General features: G+C 48.3%; 3 protein-coding genes across 5 annotated transcripts in view; 1 reads left to right on the top strand and 2 right to left on the bottom strand.

Moving 5' to 3' along the window:
• The window catches only part of FLII (FLII actin remodeling protein), a 57,068-nt gene extending 53,627 nt beyond the window's left edge, over positions 1–3,441 (bottom strand). Inside the window, exon 1 of the mRNA XM_083413338.1 lies at positions 3,244–3,441. Coding sequence (XP_083269464.1) covers positions 3,244–3,306 — 63 coding nt within the window. The 5' untranslated portion in view covers positions 3,307–3,441. The remainder of the gene's footprint in view (positions 1–3,243) is intronic.
• The window catches only part of LOC310664458 (uncharacterized protein), a 541,032-nt gene that overhangs the window by 271,001 nt on the left and 252,783 nt on the right, over positions 1–17,248 (bottom strand). The window lies entirely within an intron of this gene.
• MIEF2 (mitochondrial elongation factor 2) lies at positions 3,658–17,203 on the top strand. 3 transcript variants are annotated; one of them, XM_083413634.1, is made up of 4 exons: positions 3,658–3,792; positions 10,660–10,813; positions 12,571–12,742; positions 14,239–17,203. In XM_083413634.1, exons 2-4 carry the CDS (start codon positions 10,667–10,669, stop codon positions 15,288–15,290), a joined length of 1,371 nt encoding a protein of 456 aa, XP_083269760.1. In that variant the 5' UTR covers positions 3,658–3,792; positions 10,660–10,666; the 3' UTR covers positions 15,291–17,203. The 3 variants fall into 3 exon arrangements, with proteins under 3 accessions (XP_083269760.1, XP_083269761.1, XP_083269759.1); XM_083413635.1 differs by lacking the exon at positions 3,658–3,792 and adding an exon at positions 3,957–3,976; XM_083413633.1 differs by lacking the exon at positions 3,658–3,792 and adding an exon at positions 4,627–4,880.

Genomic DNA, 17,248 nt, shown 5'->3' with positions numbered 1-17,248 from the left:
AAAACCCTTCGTCTTATACACTGAAAAGTACGGTATTTCAGCACTGCGGATCCTGCATTCAACAGAGGGTTCCGATCCAACACAGGTTTTCCTATGTTGTTATAAAGCGATAGGTGCACTGACAGCAATATGACATTGCTACTTCTAATAAAGAGGAGCTTGGATTCTCTTTTAAAATCAAATATTCATTAGAAGAGGCAATTGTTTGCAAGTCAGCGTTGTGCAAAAATTAAGCAAGGAGGCAAGTTTTGCAAAGAGGTGACTCGTAGGCTATAGGCAGTGTTAGAAACTCAGATATATAATCTAATCACCAAACGGTGATTAGACCTAGGCTACGGTTGCCGCAATGAAATGTCTCGGCGCCTTTTTTCAGTGGAATTTATTATTATTCATTTCTATGTTGCTTTCCGTTGCAAAGAACAAACCTCAAAGCAGCTGACAACGTATTAAAACCTCAAATAAAACAATTCAGAATAAATCAAATTCAAGCTGCAGGGAAAATACTTCTGACATTTTGCTTTCCCCAGTTGCCCACCTGGCACCTGGCAATCCCCCACACGATTGCAAGTGGACCTGTGCCAGTCGCAAAACGTGCCGGGCGTATTTCTGACACTGGCTGTAGGAGTAGGGTTGCCACGCCGGGAGCATCGCAGACCCTGAAATTTCAGAGCCCCAACCTGAGACCAAGAGGTGGACCTTGGAGACGGAGGTTAATTGGGAGAGGGGAACAGAAGAGCGCAGACCCCACCCCACCCCCACTACAACTAATCCAGAACACGGCAGCTAGACTGGTTACTGGAAGTGGCCACCGAGACCATATAACACTGGTCTTGAAAGACCTACATTGACTCCCAGTACGTTTCCGAGCACAATTCAAAGTGTTGGTACTGACCTTTAAAGCCCTAAACGGCCTCGGCCCAGTATACCTGAAGGGGCATCTCCACCCCCATCATTCTGCCCGGACACTGAGGTCCAGCGCTGAGGGCCTTCAGGCGGTTCCCTCCCTGCGAGAAGCCAAGTTACAGGGGACTAGACAGAGGGCCTTCTCGGTGGTGGCACCCGCCCTGTGGAACGCCCTCCCACCAAATGTCAAAGAGAAGAACAACTACCCGACTTTTAGAAGACACCTGAAGGCAGCCCTCTTTAGGGAAGCTTTTAATGTTTAACAGATTACTGTATTTTAATACTTTGTTGGAAGCCGCCCAGAGTGGCTGGGGAAACCCAGCCAGATGGGCGGGGTATAAATAATAAATTATTATTATTACTATTATAGAGTGGCTGTGCTATCATTTGCAGCCTCATCCTGCTGGGCTGAAGCTTGTAAACTGTATGCACAGACTTCTTACTATATTATTATTATTATTATTAATTAAAGGTACTCTCGCCCTCCCCTTGACACCTGTAGCGGACCAGGCAGTCGTGGAGACTTCAGGCCACATCTGGAGGTCTGGCGACCCTATGGACGGAAAATCACCCACATTTCCACTATGCAACACACACACACACAAGCAGAGAGATGTGGCGAAAGACGTACCTATGGAGAAGGGGATTTTGAGGTGGATGCTTTAGTTGAGATTCCTGCATTCTAGGGGGTTGGACTGGATGACCCTCGGGGTCCCTTCCAACTGTTACGATCATTTTCTAGCTTTGCAAAGCTCCATGGAAAGGCCAGCCCAAGGTGGGCTCAAACCGCTTTCCACCTGTTTGCAGGTGACTGGGGAAGGTGGGGACATGATTTTATCATGTCAACCACCCTGAGACCTACAGGTATGGTGCGGTATATAAATTTAATAATCTAATAATGATTCACCTAAAAACTAGGTGGGGGGAGGTTATGGATTTCATTGAGACCTGTCGTCCCCCTCCCCCATTTTTTTATAATCTGGACGTTTTGTGTATGCGTTTGCGTACAAACCAGCATTATCGAGCGTCAAACCTGGGAGACAGCAGGGTTCAAATATTCCCTCACTGGGGCGATCAGTCGCTGCCTCCCAGACTAGCCTACCTCACTGGGGGTTTGTGGGGAGTGTGTTTGTGTGGCAGGGAGAGAGAGAGCCATCTATGCCACCTTGGGAGAAAAAGATGGGCTATAAATGCAGTATACCTGAAGGAGCGTCTTCACCTTCATCGCTCTGCCTGGACACTGAGGTCCAGCACCGAGGGCCTTCTGGCGGTTCCCTCCCTGCGAGAAGGAAAGTTACAGGGAACCAGGCAGAGGGCCTTCTCGGTGGTGGCACCCGCCATGTGGAACGCCCTCCCACCAGATGTCAAGGAAATAACTACTGTACAGTCATACCTCGGGTTACAGACGCGTTTTTTCAGGTTACGGACCCGCCAAAACCCGGAAGTACCGGAACGTTCGCAACCTGAGCGTCCACTGTATCTGACTTTTAGAAGACATCTGAAGGCAGCCTTGTTTAGGGAAGCTTTTAATATCTGATTAATTATTGTATTTTATATTTTGCTGGAAGCCGCCCAGAGTGGCTGGGGAAACCCAGCCAGATGGGCGGATTATAAATAATAATAATAACAACAATTTATTATTTATACCCCGCCCATATACAGCATTAAATATTAAAAACTTCCCTAAACAGGGCTGCCTTCAGATGTCTTTTAAAAAGAAGATAGCTGCTTATTTTCTTCACATCTGAAGGGAGGGTGTTTCACAGGGCAGGTGCCACTACAGAGAAGGCCCTCTGTCTGGTTCCCTTTAACCTCACTTCTTGCAATGAAGGAACCGCCAGAAGGCCCTCGGAGCTGGATCTCAGGGTCCGGGCTGAACGATGGGGGTGGAGACGCTCCTTCAGGTATACAAGACCGAGGCCGTTCAGAATATTATTATTATTATCAGCATCAGCATCATCAGCATGACGAATGGCCAATAATAGCACAGTCTCTTCTAGAACGTTACGACGACGAAGAACTCTGTGTGACTCAGGAAGCTGACCGGCGAGAGCTGATTCTCCCGTAGCGCAAAAAAAAAGAACCTTGCCAAGTGTGCTCGTCGCCCTCCGCCCCACCCCACGTACTGAGGACTAGGGCCTTAGTCCTAGACAGGAACAGGCATTGTTTCAGGCTTCCACGCCCCGGCCAGGAGGGTGGGATGAGCGAAAGTCTAAAATTAGCCGCAGCCCAGCCAGGCCAGGCCGGCCTCCCTCCCTCCTTCCTTGCCTGCCTTCCGGCTCTCCCCGCCGGCCACGGAAGGCAGGCGATCCTCTCTTCCTCTCGGGGCCCAGGACTTACCTTGAAGTCGTTGCCGCTGAGATCGACCCCCCGGATGAAGGGGAGCACCCCGGTGGCAGCCATGGCTTCTTTCCACGGGGGGCGGGAAGAGGAGGGGGGACAGCAGCAGCACCAGCGACGCCTTGCTAGTCTCTAACTCCCCAACTCAGCGGCTTCTGCTCTCCCTCGGTGACACAGCCCTAAACAGGGAGGGGGAACAATTTTTTTTTAGAAAGAGGGGAGGGGCAGTGGCAAAAAAGGAGGGGCGTGGCCTTTTGCGAGCTGGCGGAGGGCCTCGCCCCTTTTAACTCCTTCGCTGCCGGGCGCGTATTAGGGAGGGGGTGCATTCGAGGTGGGGGGGGATCCTCCTACGGCTACGCTTGGGTCACATCCGCGCCATGCATTTGACGCACTCTCGTTCCACTTCAAGCAGCCCCGACTCCTCCCCTCCGCAACTCTCCATATAACCCTGGGAATTGTAGTTTGCGGGTGCTGATCTACAGTTCCCAGCATCCTTAACACGCTGCAGGATTCCCCACGATGTCAAAGTGCTTCGAGAGCTCCTTAAACGTATGGTGTTTTTAAAAAACGTTCTAGTATAGCTGGCTACAGTTAGCCGCAATCCCGTTCTGTAAACCCTCAAGGGCGCTGTCACGGATTAGGCGTCCGGAGGGTTTTCCTGAAATTCTGAAGGAAAAAAAGTCAGAGAGGGAGAAAACCTCTACGGTCCTCTACATGTCGGTAACCACGTCAGGTGAGTACGGACTAGGAGAAAGGAGGACGTATAAATGGCTCATATTCCACCGCCATCACCCACCACAAACTCCACTTTTTTTGTACTCCGCATTAATTAATTCGAAGTAACAAGCACATGACTTTGCTGGAGCGTGCCTAGATGTTTGCAAGGACTCTGGACACGGGTCCATCATGGCTCGCCCACCGTTATACCCAATTGCAATTCAATGTACAGTATTCCTGTTGTGTTTTGTGATTTTCCTGATACAGTACTGTAAGTGAGCCAGAACTGGTCTGTGACCGTAATAATAATAATAATAATAATAATGATAATAATAATAATAATAATAATAATAATAATAATAAAAAATTCAAATCCACATCATGACACGGCGCCACGAATTTGCTTTTTTCCTTGTTTGTGGTACTTTGCACCACTGGCATATCCAGGCAGGATGGGGTAGAGACGCCCCCTGCTGCGCACTCTTGAAAACCCGGGGAGCTGCTGCCAGTCCGTGTAGACAATACTGAGCTAGACGGATTGGTCTGCCTCGGCTGAAAGCACTTTCCTATGCTGCTATGCGCACATTGGAAGAGGCGGAAGGGAGAGAAAGGACGAAAGCGACGCTGTCTCTTTAAGGCGGAGGAGGAGGAGCCTCGCGGCACCTACGCAGCCTCAAAGAGGACAGGAAGCCGAAAAAGATACTCGGCGTTCTATGTCGGAACATTGACAGGCGAGCCGCGCGTTGCCATTGGTAGCTCGGCTGGGTGTTTGGCGTTCGGCTTCGGCCGACGTTCCATCGCTGGTGCTGAGCGTTTCCTGCGCGGTGGCGTCGGGGTGCTGGGTGCCCGCTGCTACAGCAGCAGCAGCGACCTCTCCGCTCCCCCCGCTTCCCCGGGTCCGCTTCCAGGTGCAGGGACAGGTAAGTTGTAACTGAGCTACTAACCTCCACGGAGGCGCCTCGGTTCCAAAGGTGGAACCGCCGGAAGAACGAAGGAATCTTATTTTTGTTACGTTTTAGGGGGAGGGGGAAATTTTGCTTCATTTTTAACCTCTAAGAGGGGCGGATATTCAGCTTTCAGGGGAGGTGGTGAACCGCCTTAGTTATTTAAATAATTCGGAGCCCCGTAGCAGCAGCACCGTGAACGCTTAATACGTTTCTTGTAGTAAGATCGAGAAAGACCCTTCCCCCCCCCCAAAAAAATGGATTTAGAGGACCTTTAGATCCCCTCTCTGAATGGTTAGAAGAGAAGGCCTTAATTAAGGAGAAAGGGATGAATCAGTACAGTAATGGAGCTGGAAGGGACCCGAGGGTCATCTAGTCCAACCCCGCAGCACGATCCCGTGGCACTTATTAAATAGTGAAGCAATTGCACCATCCCTCAAGATGCCACAGGACTGTGTCTCTGTAGACCAGGGATAGGAAGCTGTGGTCCTCTGGACGTTTATGAAGTGCCAACTCCCATCAGACGGAGGCAGCGTAGCCCAGTGGTCAGGGATGGAGTGGTCAGCTGGAGTCCAGAAGCTCACACGTTTCCAGTCCTTCTTTAGACCAACACAAACAGCTATTTGTAGTTTGGTTGTGGGTTGATTACGACCACCTTGCCTCGGCCGCTGCTGTTGATCCACAAGCAGGTTGATCTGTGATAAGCTTGTGCACACCATACATTTAAAGCACCAGGGAATCCTGGGATCTGTAGTTTGTTAGTGATGCTGGGGTTGCAACTTAGTGAGGGGCAAACTACAACTCCCAGGATTCTGAGGTGGGGATGTGGTTTAAGTGTTTGGTGTGCAGTTTCTCCCCAGGGGTTGGTTGTCCGCTTGGCATCTGTCTGTCTCGGTAGACGATGGAGAAGTGTGCCATTGTGGGTGAAGGCAAACCAGGGGAGAGCTGTGGCTGTAGAGACTGATGTGATAGAGACATGTTTTGTTGCAGCTGGGGAAGATGAAGGTGTCTTGCTCTGTTGCTGGTTGGGTGGGGCTATTTCTGCATTTCTACCATAGGTGCTGGGGGGTTGGGGGCAGGAGGAGCTGAATGCCTGAGGCCTGGGTCTCTTGCATCAGGCCCCAGATTTTGAGACCTTTATTTAAATTTTTGTTACTGGATGTGCCGTTGAGACCACATCCACCCGCCATCTTAATATGATACCCAGAGGCATCTATGCATCTAAGTGAGCATATTTTTGTTTGTTTTTATTTTGTAAATTTTGTAAATTCAAAATATTTTTATTTTAGTTTATATTATATTATACTATATTATATTATATTATATTATATTATATTATATTATATTATATTATATTTATTATATTATAGTTATTCTATACCTTATCTTCTCCACACTGTTTTCAGATAAAATTTACTGCTGTTCTTACTCTAAAGCTACTTGCGTTTTAACATATTTGCAATAAGCTTTTAAATAGTTCACAAACATTTTCCAGTCCTCCTTAAACTCTGCCTATTTCGTTGTTCGTTTGTTAAGAAAAACCTTGAAGCCGTTTGCAAAGAGAATAAAATGATAAAATTATCGGTAAAAACACACAAAGACAACTCTTTACTCATTGCTAAACTAAAAGCAGAATTAAGACATGCACCAACATTCTACACTGCTAATGTTTTTAGCAAGCGCCAGAGTACGGCGAAGGCTTGTTGTCAATAGGCAGGGAGTCCTACTGGCACCCTGTTAACCAGGCTTCCTCAACCTCGGCCCTCCAGATGTTTTAGCCTACAACTCCCATGATCCCTGGCTAGCAGGAACAGTGGTCAGGGATGATGGGAATTGTAGTCTCAAAACATCTGGAAGGCTGAGGTTTGAGGAAGCCTGCTGGTAACAGATTGCGATATTGCAGGTAAACTGGTCTCAAGTTGTTAAGGACTTGATATATGAATTGTAATACCCTGAACTTTGCTCTGCAGCAAATTGGCAACGAGTGCAGATCTCTGAGCACAGGTGTTGCGTGCCGACAGAGCCTCATTCCTGTCAGCAATCGTGCTGCAGCATTCTGTACTCTCTGCAGCTTCTGGATCATATGCAAGTGTATGTAGATCACATCTCTGCAGCACCCACTTTGCAGGCAAAAGTTCCTGGGTTCAGCCCTCATGCAGCCTAGGCGTAGGGTTGCCATATTTCAAAAAGTGAGAATCCAGACACAAAAGTTCTTGAGCTGTTTGGGTTTTTGGGGGGGCGGGGGAGGGCAGCGAAGTTGTTGAGCTTCTTTTTGCAAAATCTCAAACAGCTGACTTTTCCAGCTATTTTTAAGGAAATTCATCAAAAAATCAACACTTCCGACATGGGTTGCCATTCGCCCAGGCTTTTCCAGACATTTTACCAATTTTCGGAAATTCCGCCCGGACGTTATTCACAACGGACGAATCCTGGACGTATGGCAGCCGTAGTCTAGGGAGAGGGAGTGTAGTCTGAAGGCCAGATAGCTACAACCTTTCCAACTACGGTGGTACCTTGGTTCTCAAACGCCTTGGTACTCAATCAACTTGGAACTCAAACACTGCAGAGCCAGAAGTAATTTTTCTGGTTTGTGAACTTTTTTCGGAAGCCAAACATGCTCCGTTTTGAGTGTTACGCTTCCGTTTGGAGTGCCACACTTCCGTTTGGAGTGTTATGCTGAGATCTGTCTGATTTTGCTATTTATTTTGTGTTTTTGTTTTTGAGGCTGTGTGTGTGTGTGTGTGTGTGTGACTGTGATTGGTTGATTATGTGACTGCAGTACATTGTTGCTTTCATTTTATGGAACGATTGTCTCGTTAGATAGTAAAATTCATGTTAAACTGCTGTTTTCGGGGTTGTATTTAAAAGTCTGGAACGGATTAATCCGTTTTACATGACTTTCGATGGGAAAGCGTGCCTTGATTTTGGAACACTTTGGTTTTGGAACGGACTTCTGGAACGGATTAAGTTTGAGAACCAAGGTATCACTGTATACCTCACTGTTTGGCCCTACATGGAGTTGCTGAGGAACGAACCTGGGACCTTCTGCATTCAAAGCACCTGTGCTCTACTACTGATTCTGGCCACCCCCACCCCATGTGGTTCGGTGAAAAAGAAAAGGCACTCTGCACATGCTTAGAAATCCCCTCTTCTCATGGCAGCACAACTGCTGAAAAGGTCTGAGACAAATCTAGGAGGTTGAGCTCTGCCTCTGATCATATTCTGCCTGTGTGTCTGGGACTGGTTAGATGCGTTCCCTTACAACCACTTTTGGACTCTGATGCCCAGAATAGAAAAGACTGTCCTGGGAGAAGGGAAACTGGCAGGAAGATATTGTTACACGCCTTCAAAATAGCAGCCGGAAATCTGACTCCTCTGTAGCCCTGGGGAATTATTATTATTATTATTATTCTCAAACCAGGCAATGAGTTGTCCTTGGAAGTGTGTGTTTGGCAGTGTGGCTGAGTAGGTTTTTCCCCAGTGGATTTTCAGGAGCCTCATGTGTCAGCGGTGGCGAAATAAGGGCACTCCCCTGCTAATATTATATACACAGTGGTACCTTGGTTTACGAACTTAATCTGTTCTGGAAGCCTGTTCTTAAACCAAAGCGTTCTTAAACCAAGGCGTACTTTCCCATAGCAGCGGAGGACTCAGTTTACAAATGGAACACACTCAAAAGGAAGCGAACACACACACACACACACACACACACACATACATTTCCCTTTTTGAAAAGATCCCAGTGTGGTGTACAACATTAGGAGCACATTTTAAGGAGCATAATAGCAAAAAATAAAAAATATATAAGAAAGCATAAAAATTGACTATTATTATTATTATTTATTAGATTTATATACCATCCTTCATCAAAAGAACTCAGGGCATTTCACATGGTAAAAACACAAATGAATAGCTAAAGCAGAAGCAACAAAAAAATACCTCCCCTTTCCCAAAACATTTAAAAGGCTGTAGAATATAAAGGGACGCGGGTGGCACTGTGGGTTAAACCACAGAGCCTAGGACTTGCTGATCAGAAGGTCGGTGGTTCGAATCCCTGCAACAGGGTGAGCTTCCATTGCTCGGTCCCTGCTGCCAACCTAGCAGTTCGAAAGCACGTCAAAGCACAAGTAGATAAATAGGTACCGCTCCGGCGGGAAGGTAAACGGCATTTCCGTGCGCTGCTCTGGTTCGCCACATGACCCGGCCACATGACATGCTGGCCACATGACCCGGAAGCTGTACGGCGGCTCCCTTGGCCAATAAAACGAGATGAGCGCCGCAGCCTCAGAGTTGTCCGCAACTGGACCTAATGGTCAGGGGTCCCTTTACCCTTTAACCTCCTCCAAATTCAATGGGAGCTACTTGTAGGTCAATACGCCTGCAGTCAAGTGGTAAAAATGGTCCAGAAAAGTGTTTTTAAAAATATTATTAATTGTTAAGCCAGTTTATTGACCGTTTCACAGCGTAAAGCCCTAGAAACTGTGTAGGAGATGAAAGCAGAGTAGAACGCAATGACCCTCCAGTCTGAGTATGTTGTTTGCTTTTTGTTCCCATGGCAATGCTGTGGCTGTTAAGTCATATGTTGGGAGTTGTGACTCATGATGAATGCCAGTTGAGTGTTTTTGGGTGAGGAGCAGAGAAAGAAGTTGGCAATGTCAGAGCTAGCGAGCCACTGATGTTTCGTAGGGTTCAGCAACGCGACACCCTACAGCCAAACCTGCCCCAAACCAACACCTAAGAACGACAAGCAGCCCCCTTTCTTAACAAGACAGCTCTTTCCCCCTTTTTATAATGTTATTTACTGTAACTTTTCAAGCTACAATGAAATAAATACAACAAATAAAAACGGAGAACAAAACAATGTATTTTTTAATCTGTTGGAAGCTGCCAGAGTGGCTGGGGAAACCCAGCCAGATGGGCCGGCTACAAATAATAAATTATTATTAATAATAACAACAAAGAAAAGAAAGAGAAAATAAATTAAGAAAGGTCTCTCCCAAAGGTAGATCTTCTCTCATACAGGAAGAAGTTGACTCTCCCAGCTAGGGTTGCCATATTTTGGCAAATTTCCTTAGAAGTAGCTCAAAAACTTCAATTTCTTTTGAGATTTTGCAGGGGGAAAAAGCTCAGCAACTTTGGCCAAAAAAAACCCCAACAACTTTGCGGGGGGGGGGGCTGGGGAGCTGTGGGTAGGCACTGTTTCCCTGCATTCCTGGCAGCATCACAGGCTGAGGGGGAGCCGTGCCCCGGTGCCAGCAGTCGCCCCCCCCCCCGCATTCTTTCCTACCCAGCTTTGGGGGCGCTGCGGACGAGATGGGAGCAATATCGTAAAAGCCCATTCTTGTAAGGTCGCGAATTTAAGCTGCACTTTAAATTTTCATGGTTGGAATTTGGAAAAAAAGAAAGGTGCGGCTTATATTCCGGCCGATAAAAGTATGTGGCACCTAGTTAGAAGTACGGTGGACGCTCAGTGGATGCACGTTGACAACCCACAGCGGTGCCTCTGCGCACGCGCGTGTGGTGATTCGGTGCTTCGGTGCATGCGCAAAGCGTGATTTAGTGCTTCTGCACATGCGCAACTGCCAAAAGCTGGAAGCAACCCGTCCCGGTACTTCCGGGTTTCGGCTGTCCGTAACCGGAAAAAACGCAACCTGAAGTGTCTGTAACCTGAGGTATGACTGTATCAGTTCTGCAGGTTGGAGTGGGGAGCTTATTACCGAAACCTCTCAACCTTGATTTCTTTCCCTCCAACAAGGTTAACAATGGCGGACTACGGCCACAAGCAGGGGAAGAGGCGGGACGAGAGCAACCTGGGCAGCGTGGTGGACTTCCTGTTGGCCAATGCCAGGCTGGTCCTGGGCGTCAGCGGAGCGGCTGTGCTGGCGATCGCGACGCTTGCTGTGAAGAGGGTGAGGCCGCCTTGTTCTTTCTTTGTGGAGCTGCTGCTAACATGCTTTAAATGTGTGATGAGGAATTACTGTTGGGTAGTCATCCTTTTATATGAGCAACCATCTTTATGACGTTTTAGTTTTATTAAGGGGATTATTATGGTCTGTGTCTGGATCGGGGTGTTGTTTGGGAGGAGGCGACTAGCTCTTGAGTCTCAGTAATATTTGGTCAAATTTTCAAAAAATTCACATGTACACTGCAATACATAATATTTTTTTTCTTTCGTTTTGTCAACTTCCCACCCCATTCTGCATGGGGTTTGTAATCCCCTCTTTCTTATACCATAATAATAATAAAACAATAATTTGTAATTCCTTCTGTTGCTCACAGTTCAAATCCTGCTTGCAAATTCATACTATAGTACAGTGGTACCTCTAGTTCCATTCACCTCCGGTTACATGTCCTTCGGGATACATATGCGGCAAACCTAGAAGTATTTTTCTGGGTTTCACCGTGTGCGCATGCACAGAAACGATAAACTGCAGCGCACGCATGCACGGGAGTGGCACCTCCGGTTGTGAATTCCTCAGGATGCGGCCGGACCTCTGGAATGGATCCCGTTCACAACTGGAGGTACCACTGTATTTATTTAATTAACTACCCAAGCCAAAAAAAGTGTGCGTGTTTTTGTTTTTAAAGAAGGAGTAGTGGATCTGTAGTTTAAAGCTCTTGAGTCTTTCTCTTCGGGCCCAGATCCACTACCCCTTCTTTTAAAAACCCAATTTTTCCTCCTTGCATGGTGGTTGGGTGTACGGCAAATTGCAGCGCCGGGTGGACCTCTGTCACTGTCCACCTTAATTTGCCCAAAGGTTAAATCTCTGTTATGGGCTTGTACCCTGATTCTTCTAAATTATTTGCAATAATAATAATAATAATAATAATAATAATTTTATTTATACCCCGCCCTCCTCGGCCAGAGCCGGGCTCAGGGCGGCTAACACCAGTAAAACTACAGTAAAATCATAATAGGAAAAAAAACCCCAATTTAAAATGCAGGTTAAAATGCAATTTAAAATGCAGCCTCATTTTAAAAGTAGCCCATAGATTAAGACCATAAGGGGAGGGAAACATAAGGGTCAGACTGAGTCCAAACCAAAGGCCAGGCGGAACAGCTCTGTCTTGCACGCCCTGTGGAAAGATGTCAGGTCTCGCAAGGCCCTGGTCTCTTGTGACAGAGCATTCCACCAAGTTGGGGCCAGTACTGAAAAGGCCCTGGCCCTAGATGAGACCAACCTAACTACCTTGCGACTTGGGACCTCCAAAATGTTGTCATTTGTGGACCTTAAGGTCCTCCGTGGGACATACCAGGAGAGGCGGTCCCGTAGGTACGAGGGTCCTAGGCCGCATAGGGCTTTAAAGGTCAAAACCAGCACCTTAAACCTGACCCTGTACTCCACCGGGAGCCAGTGCAGCTGGTATGCCCCTGGCATAACCGGTTCAAGACATTTTGACACCTGGCATGGATCCCAAAATGGGGCTCCTCTCCCTGCCAGGTAAGAAGGGTTGAGCGAAGATCTACATCAAGAATACTGGGATCAGCTGCCCCAGTGGATCCCGCCACCTGAAGCAGCTGCCTCACGGTTTGGCCGGCCCTGGAGCCTGGATTTGTATTTGGGGTTCACACTCAGCAGGTGTCCCTGCAGCAGAGCAGAACTGGCCCTAAAGAAGGCAGAGGAGCTCATGCTAACTGTTTGGGTGGGTGTCTGTTCTTACGCAGCTCATCGACCGGGCCACCAGCCCGCCGGACGATGAAGATGACATCAAAGCCAAGCAGAAGTCCTTGGAGGACAGTTGGCAGGAGCTGAGCTTGATCAAGACGGTGCCCAAAGTGCGGCAGGAAGACCTTGAGGAGCCACTGCTGTCTCCAGTCGTGGGTGGGACCGCGCAAGGTCAGGAGAGACACGCCTCAGGCGGGTTCTGTTTCCTAAGGGCAAACTGTACTTCTGTGCCCAATAATAATAACAACTTATTATTTATACTCCGCCCATCTGGCTGGGGTTCCCCAACCGCTCTGGGCAGCTTCCAACAGAAGATTAAAAATACATTAAAACACCAGTCATTAAAAACTACCCTGGACAGGGCTGCCTTCAGATGTCTTCTAAACGTCAGATAGTTGTTTATTTCCTTGACATCTGGTGGGAGGGCGTTCCACAGGGCGGGTGCCACCACCGATAAGGCCCTCTGCCTGGTTCCCTGTAACTTGGCCTCTCACAGTGAGGGAACCGCCAGAAGGCCCTCGGCGCTGGATCTCAGTGTCCGGGCTGAACGATGGGGGTGGAGACGCTCCTTCAGATATACTGGACCAAGGCTGTTTAGGGCTTTAAAGGTCAGCACCAACACTTTGAATTGTGCTCAGAAACCTACTGGGAGCCAATGTAGGTCTTTCAAGACCGGTGTTATGTGGTCTTGGCAGCCACTCCCAGTCACCAGTCTAGCTGCCGCATTCTGGATCTCCCATTTTATCTTCACAACACTCCTGGAAGGTCAGCTAGGCTGAAAGAGAGAGCAACTGGGTCCTGACACTTCGCCAAGCCTGTGAAGATTGCGTTCCTGCTAATAGTTCACTGCAACTTTGAACGGTGTAATTTACTGCCAGCTCACTCTGTGACGGAAGTCCAAGTGGCTGTGGTCCCTCCCGGATTCATCATTGACCCTGGAGACACAAGTGATGTTAGTAACTAGGCCCAGTTTGGTTTCAGTGCCAGCTACAGCCATTCCTGGCTAGGGAGATCATGGCCACAGTGACCCATGCGTTGGTGAACCTTCAGCCTAGATTACTGTAATGGGCTCAATGCGGGTCTGCCCTTGATTCTGCTCAGGAAGTTACAGCTAGCGCAGAACACAGTGCCTTGGCCTTTGAATGTAGTGGGCTCCTACATCCATTTTGCACTGAGTGGCGCTGTGGGTTAAACCTCAGAGTTGCTGATCAGAAGGTCAGCAGTTCGAATCCCCGCAATGGGGTGAGCTCCTGTTGCTCGGTCCCTGCTCCTGCCAACCTAGCAGTTTGAAAGCACGTCAAAGCGCAAGTAGATAAATAGGTACCACTCTGGCGGGAAGGTAAATGGCGTTTCCGTGCGCTGCTCTGGTTTGCCAGAAGCGGCTTAGTCCTGCTGGCCACATGACCCGGAAGCTGTACGCCGGCTCCCTTGGCGAATAAAGCGAGATGAGCACCACAACCCCAGTCGGTCATAACTGGACCTAATGGTCAGGGGTCCCTTTACCTTTACTGAGCCAAATATAAGGAAGGTGCTTGCATTGCGGCGCTCTGCCATAAGCATCTTGGGACCTCTGCTTCCAGGGATTTGTGGAGGTCCCCAGGTTGGTGAAGCCTGTCCAATACTCTTAGCCCAGCCATCTGAAACGTTTGTTCTCTCCTCCGTTGCAGACCCCAAAAGCGGTGTCCTGCCCTCCAAGGAGGTGGAACCGAGGGCCCGGCTGTGCCTGACGCTTCAAGAGAAGTTTCTCTCCTACTACAGGGACCATGTCTCAGTCTCTGAGGAGGAAAAGTCTCTGGGGAAGCAGCTGGCAGGAGACATCTGCGGAGAGCTACAGAAGTTCCTGAAGAACAAGTACCCAGAGCTGCCCTTTGGACACGCCTTCCTCAGCGGCTACCTTTGCGACGACCTCATCAGCAGCGACCGCCTTGAGGTGGCCTTCATGCTTCCGTTGATGCTGGAACCCAGCCTTTGGCTCCTGGTCCCCGGTGAACAAACGGTTGTGAATGACCCTTGTTTCGGGATGGTCAGGCGGACTGGCCTGGAGTATTTCCCGCGCGGAAGCAGCCCGTGGGACAGGTTCGTGGTGGGTGGGTACCTCTCATCCAGCACCATCAACAAGATCCTCCATAACATGTTGGTGGCCTCTATTAATTGGCCGGTCATTGGCAGCAGCCTGGAGTGTGTCATCAGGCCTGTGATGGATCCCAAAGAGCTTAAGTTGGAAGTCCAGCACGCCCAGATCCGCCTGGACATAAACCTCTGCCCCATGGTAGAAGTGGGGGATAAAATCCTTCTCCCTCCATCCTTTGTAATACCGGTGGAGAACCTCTGGCAGCGGAGCTTTTACGCGGCCGAGGTCTCGGCGCTGAAAGACCTTGATGCCAGAGATGATGGCGTCCGGCAGGGTTGCCTCAACATCTTGATGGTCGTCTTTGAAAACCATCCCTTCTGGAGCAAGCTGGGCAGCAGCCACTTGACTCACGCCATCCTACACCTGAGCGAAACTGAAACCGATTGGTCAGAGGCAGCATTAGCAGACAGGTGCCAGCAGGTGCTGGAGGAGCTGGTCCGGTACCTGGAGATAGGTTCCCTCCCTTGCTTCTTCGACAGCAGGATAAACCTTCTCGGCCACCTGGCCTCGGAGGAAATCGAAGAGATCGGCTACACTTTGTACGAGGCTTTAGCGGAGCCAGATCTGGCAGCCGGACTCTGCTTATGAACAGGCGACTCGGTGGCGAAAACTGCACTCGTCTCCTTTGGGGGTCAGATGGCTTGGGAGCAGCTCTCCCATCGATGCAATTCTTTGCACCCTAATGGAATGGAAGTATTCTCAAAGTAAAATAGGGCCTGGATTGAAAAATGGGAACCTTTCCCTCTGTCCTAGATATTTCTGAAATCTAGGGCCAGTAGTGTTACTTTCCAGTGGTTGCATCCCATGATACTCTGTAAGATTGCTGAACCAGGGTGGAAGGGGGTCTTTGCCTCCTCCTAGCTGGTTTATCCATCCCTACGTAATTGGAGTATTGTGAAACGGACCTATAGGGGCCCAGTATCCTAGCAGCAACCCAAATGTGAGGCTCCATTATCTGTAATTTGTATCTATTGGGGCAAGTCTGCTTTATTGCACTATGTGGAAGTCCTGGAAGAGATGTCTGGGGTGGGTGGAGACTTCAGTAGGCTGAATCAGTGAGGATCTCACCTTTGGTGCTAAAGCAGCTGCTTTTCCCCATCACCACGCAGGTAGCAGAAAGTCCCCACCTGTGATTTCCAGGCCTTTGAGTGCCTAGAATGAACACCCCAAGGAATTGAGTCTCACTATCTGCAAATGGTTGTGGCTATGTTCTTTGTGTCACAGTGTGACTCAATCACTGTTGTTTTCACTCTTTATTTTTATATAGCAGGTGGCAAAAAATAAAGTGATTTCCCCCCACCATTGGCCTTTCCTGCTCAGAGCACATCCCTAAACTGAAATGGTGGGGCTCCCTTCTCTACCTCATGGGGTGCAAAACTACACAACTTTGTCCCCCACCCCCACCTGTTAGATATACTTGACGCCAGCGCTAAAAATTTAATCAAGTGCCAAAGGAAGGTTGGGGTGTGGGGAGAGAGGTCTCTAAATCTTGGGTATTCTTAAACGCTCTACCTGGGTAAACTGGAAGGTGCAATCGTCTCAGCCGTAACTGTTCATTTATTGAGGTCTGGATTCCCATTGTAACGCCAACTTGGAAGTGTTCCTGCTGAGGCTAACCTGTATCAAAATCAAGAGTTTGCAATTTGTAGGTGTGTAACTCTGTATGCCTTGCTTAGTTCTGCATTTGCTGAAACGTAGAGAGGTCCTTGCTGCTGAGAGACACAACTATAGTCATGGGTTTGGACATGGCACAAGGTTTAGTGAGCCCCTCAAGGATTTGTGTCTGTTCCCTGAGCATAAACCATAAACCATCATAGTCTGCAGTATTTTTTTTAAGGAGTGTGTACATTCCCTGTAGAATGCAAAAGGGAAAGGTACCTACCAACCGTATTGGCTGTAACTGGGAGTACCAACAGCTCATATCTCTCTCTCTCAAGACTTAACTTTTCAGGACTGTGTTTCTCTAGAGATCCTTGCCTATACTCTGACGTATAGAAAACCACAATTAAGTCTTGCAAAAAGCCATACACAGAAGAGTGCTATTCCTATCCCCCTCTGCTCCTACTCTTAACTGGAACTCATGATCCTATGCAGTGGATTTGCACAGAAAATAACTGAAGCTGGGGCAGAGAAGCTGTGGTCCCGGAGAATTTGTTGGGATTCTAACTCCCACTGTCCCGGACTATGGGCTATGCTTGCTGGGGCTCATGGCAGTTGGAATTCAACATCATTCGGAAGGGCAAAGGTTCCCTTGTTCCAGGTCTGAATGTACAGAGTGATTCTTCACAAGCAGAAATTGCCCTGCTCTTCCCTTATGATTTTCCTGTGATTGAAATGTTTATGTGAAACTCCAGTCTTTCTGGCTAGAAGGAACAACCACAACTAACTTAAGGAAACTGCTGCTAAAATGCGTTTATATAGTGGCAATATTAATCAGAAATATGAAAGGGCTTGAGCTGATGTGTCAAATGAAATAAAGAATGAATGATTATGGGCAAAAATTGCTGTATAGTGAGCTTTTTGTGAGTGAAACACAGCTTAAGGAA

Source organism: Podarcis tiliguerta (assembly GCF_965153285.1).
Source record: "Podarcis tiliguerta genome assembly, chromosome: 14".
In the NCBI taxonomy this organism is placed as follows: domain Eukaryota; kingdom Metazoa; phylum Chordata; class Lepidosauria; order Squamata; family Lacertidae; genus Podarcis; species Podarcis tiliguerta.
The sequence above is the reverse complement of the archived record's forward strand: the minus strand, read 5'-3'. Positions and strand labels throughout refer to the sequence as shown.

Coding starts and splice junctions, on each gene's coding strand:
- MIEF2 (XM_083413634.1), top strand. CDS start 10,667: ATGGCGGACTACGGCCACAAGCAGGGGAAGAGGCGGGACGAGAGCAAC. Junction 10,814..12,570: donor CGACGCTTGCTGTGAAGAGG/GTGAGGCCGCCT, acceptor GTTCTTACGCAG/CTCATCGACCGGGCCACCAG. Junction 12,743..14,238: donor CGTGGGTGGGACCGCGCAAG/GTCAGGAGAGAC, acceptor CCTCCGTTGCAG/ACCCCAAAAGCGGTGTCCTG.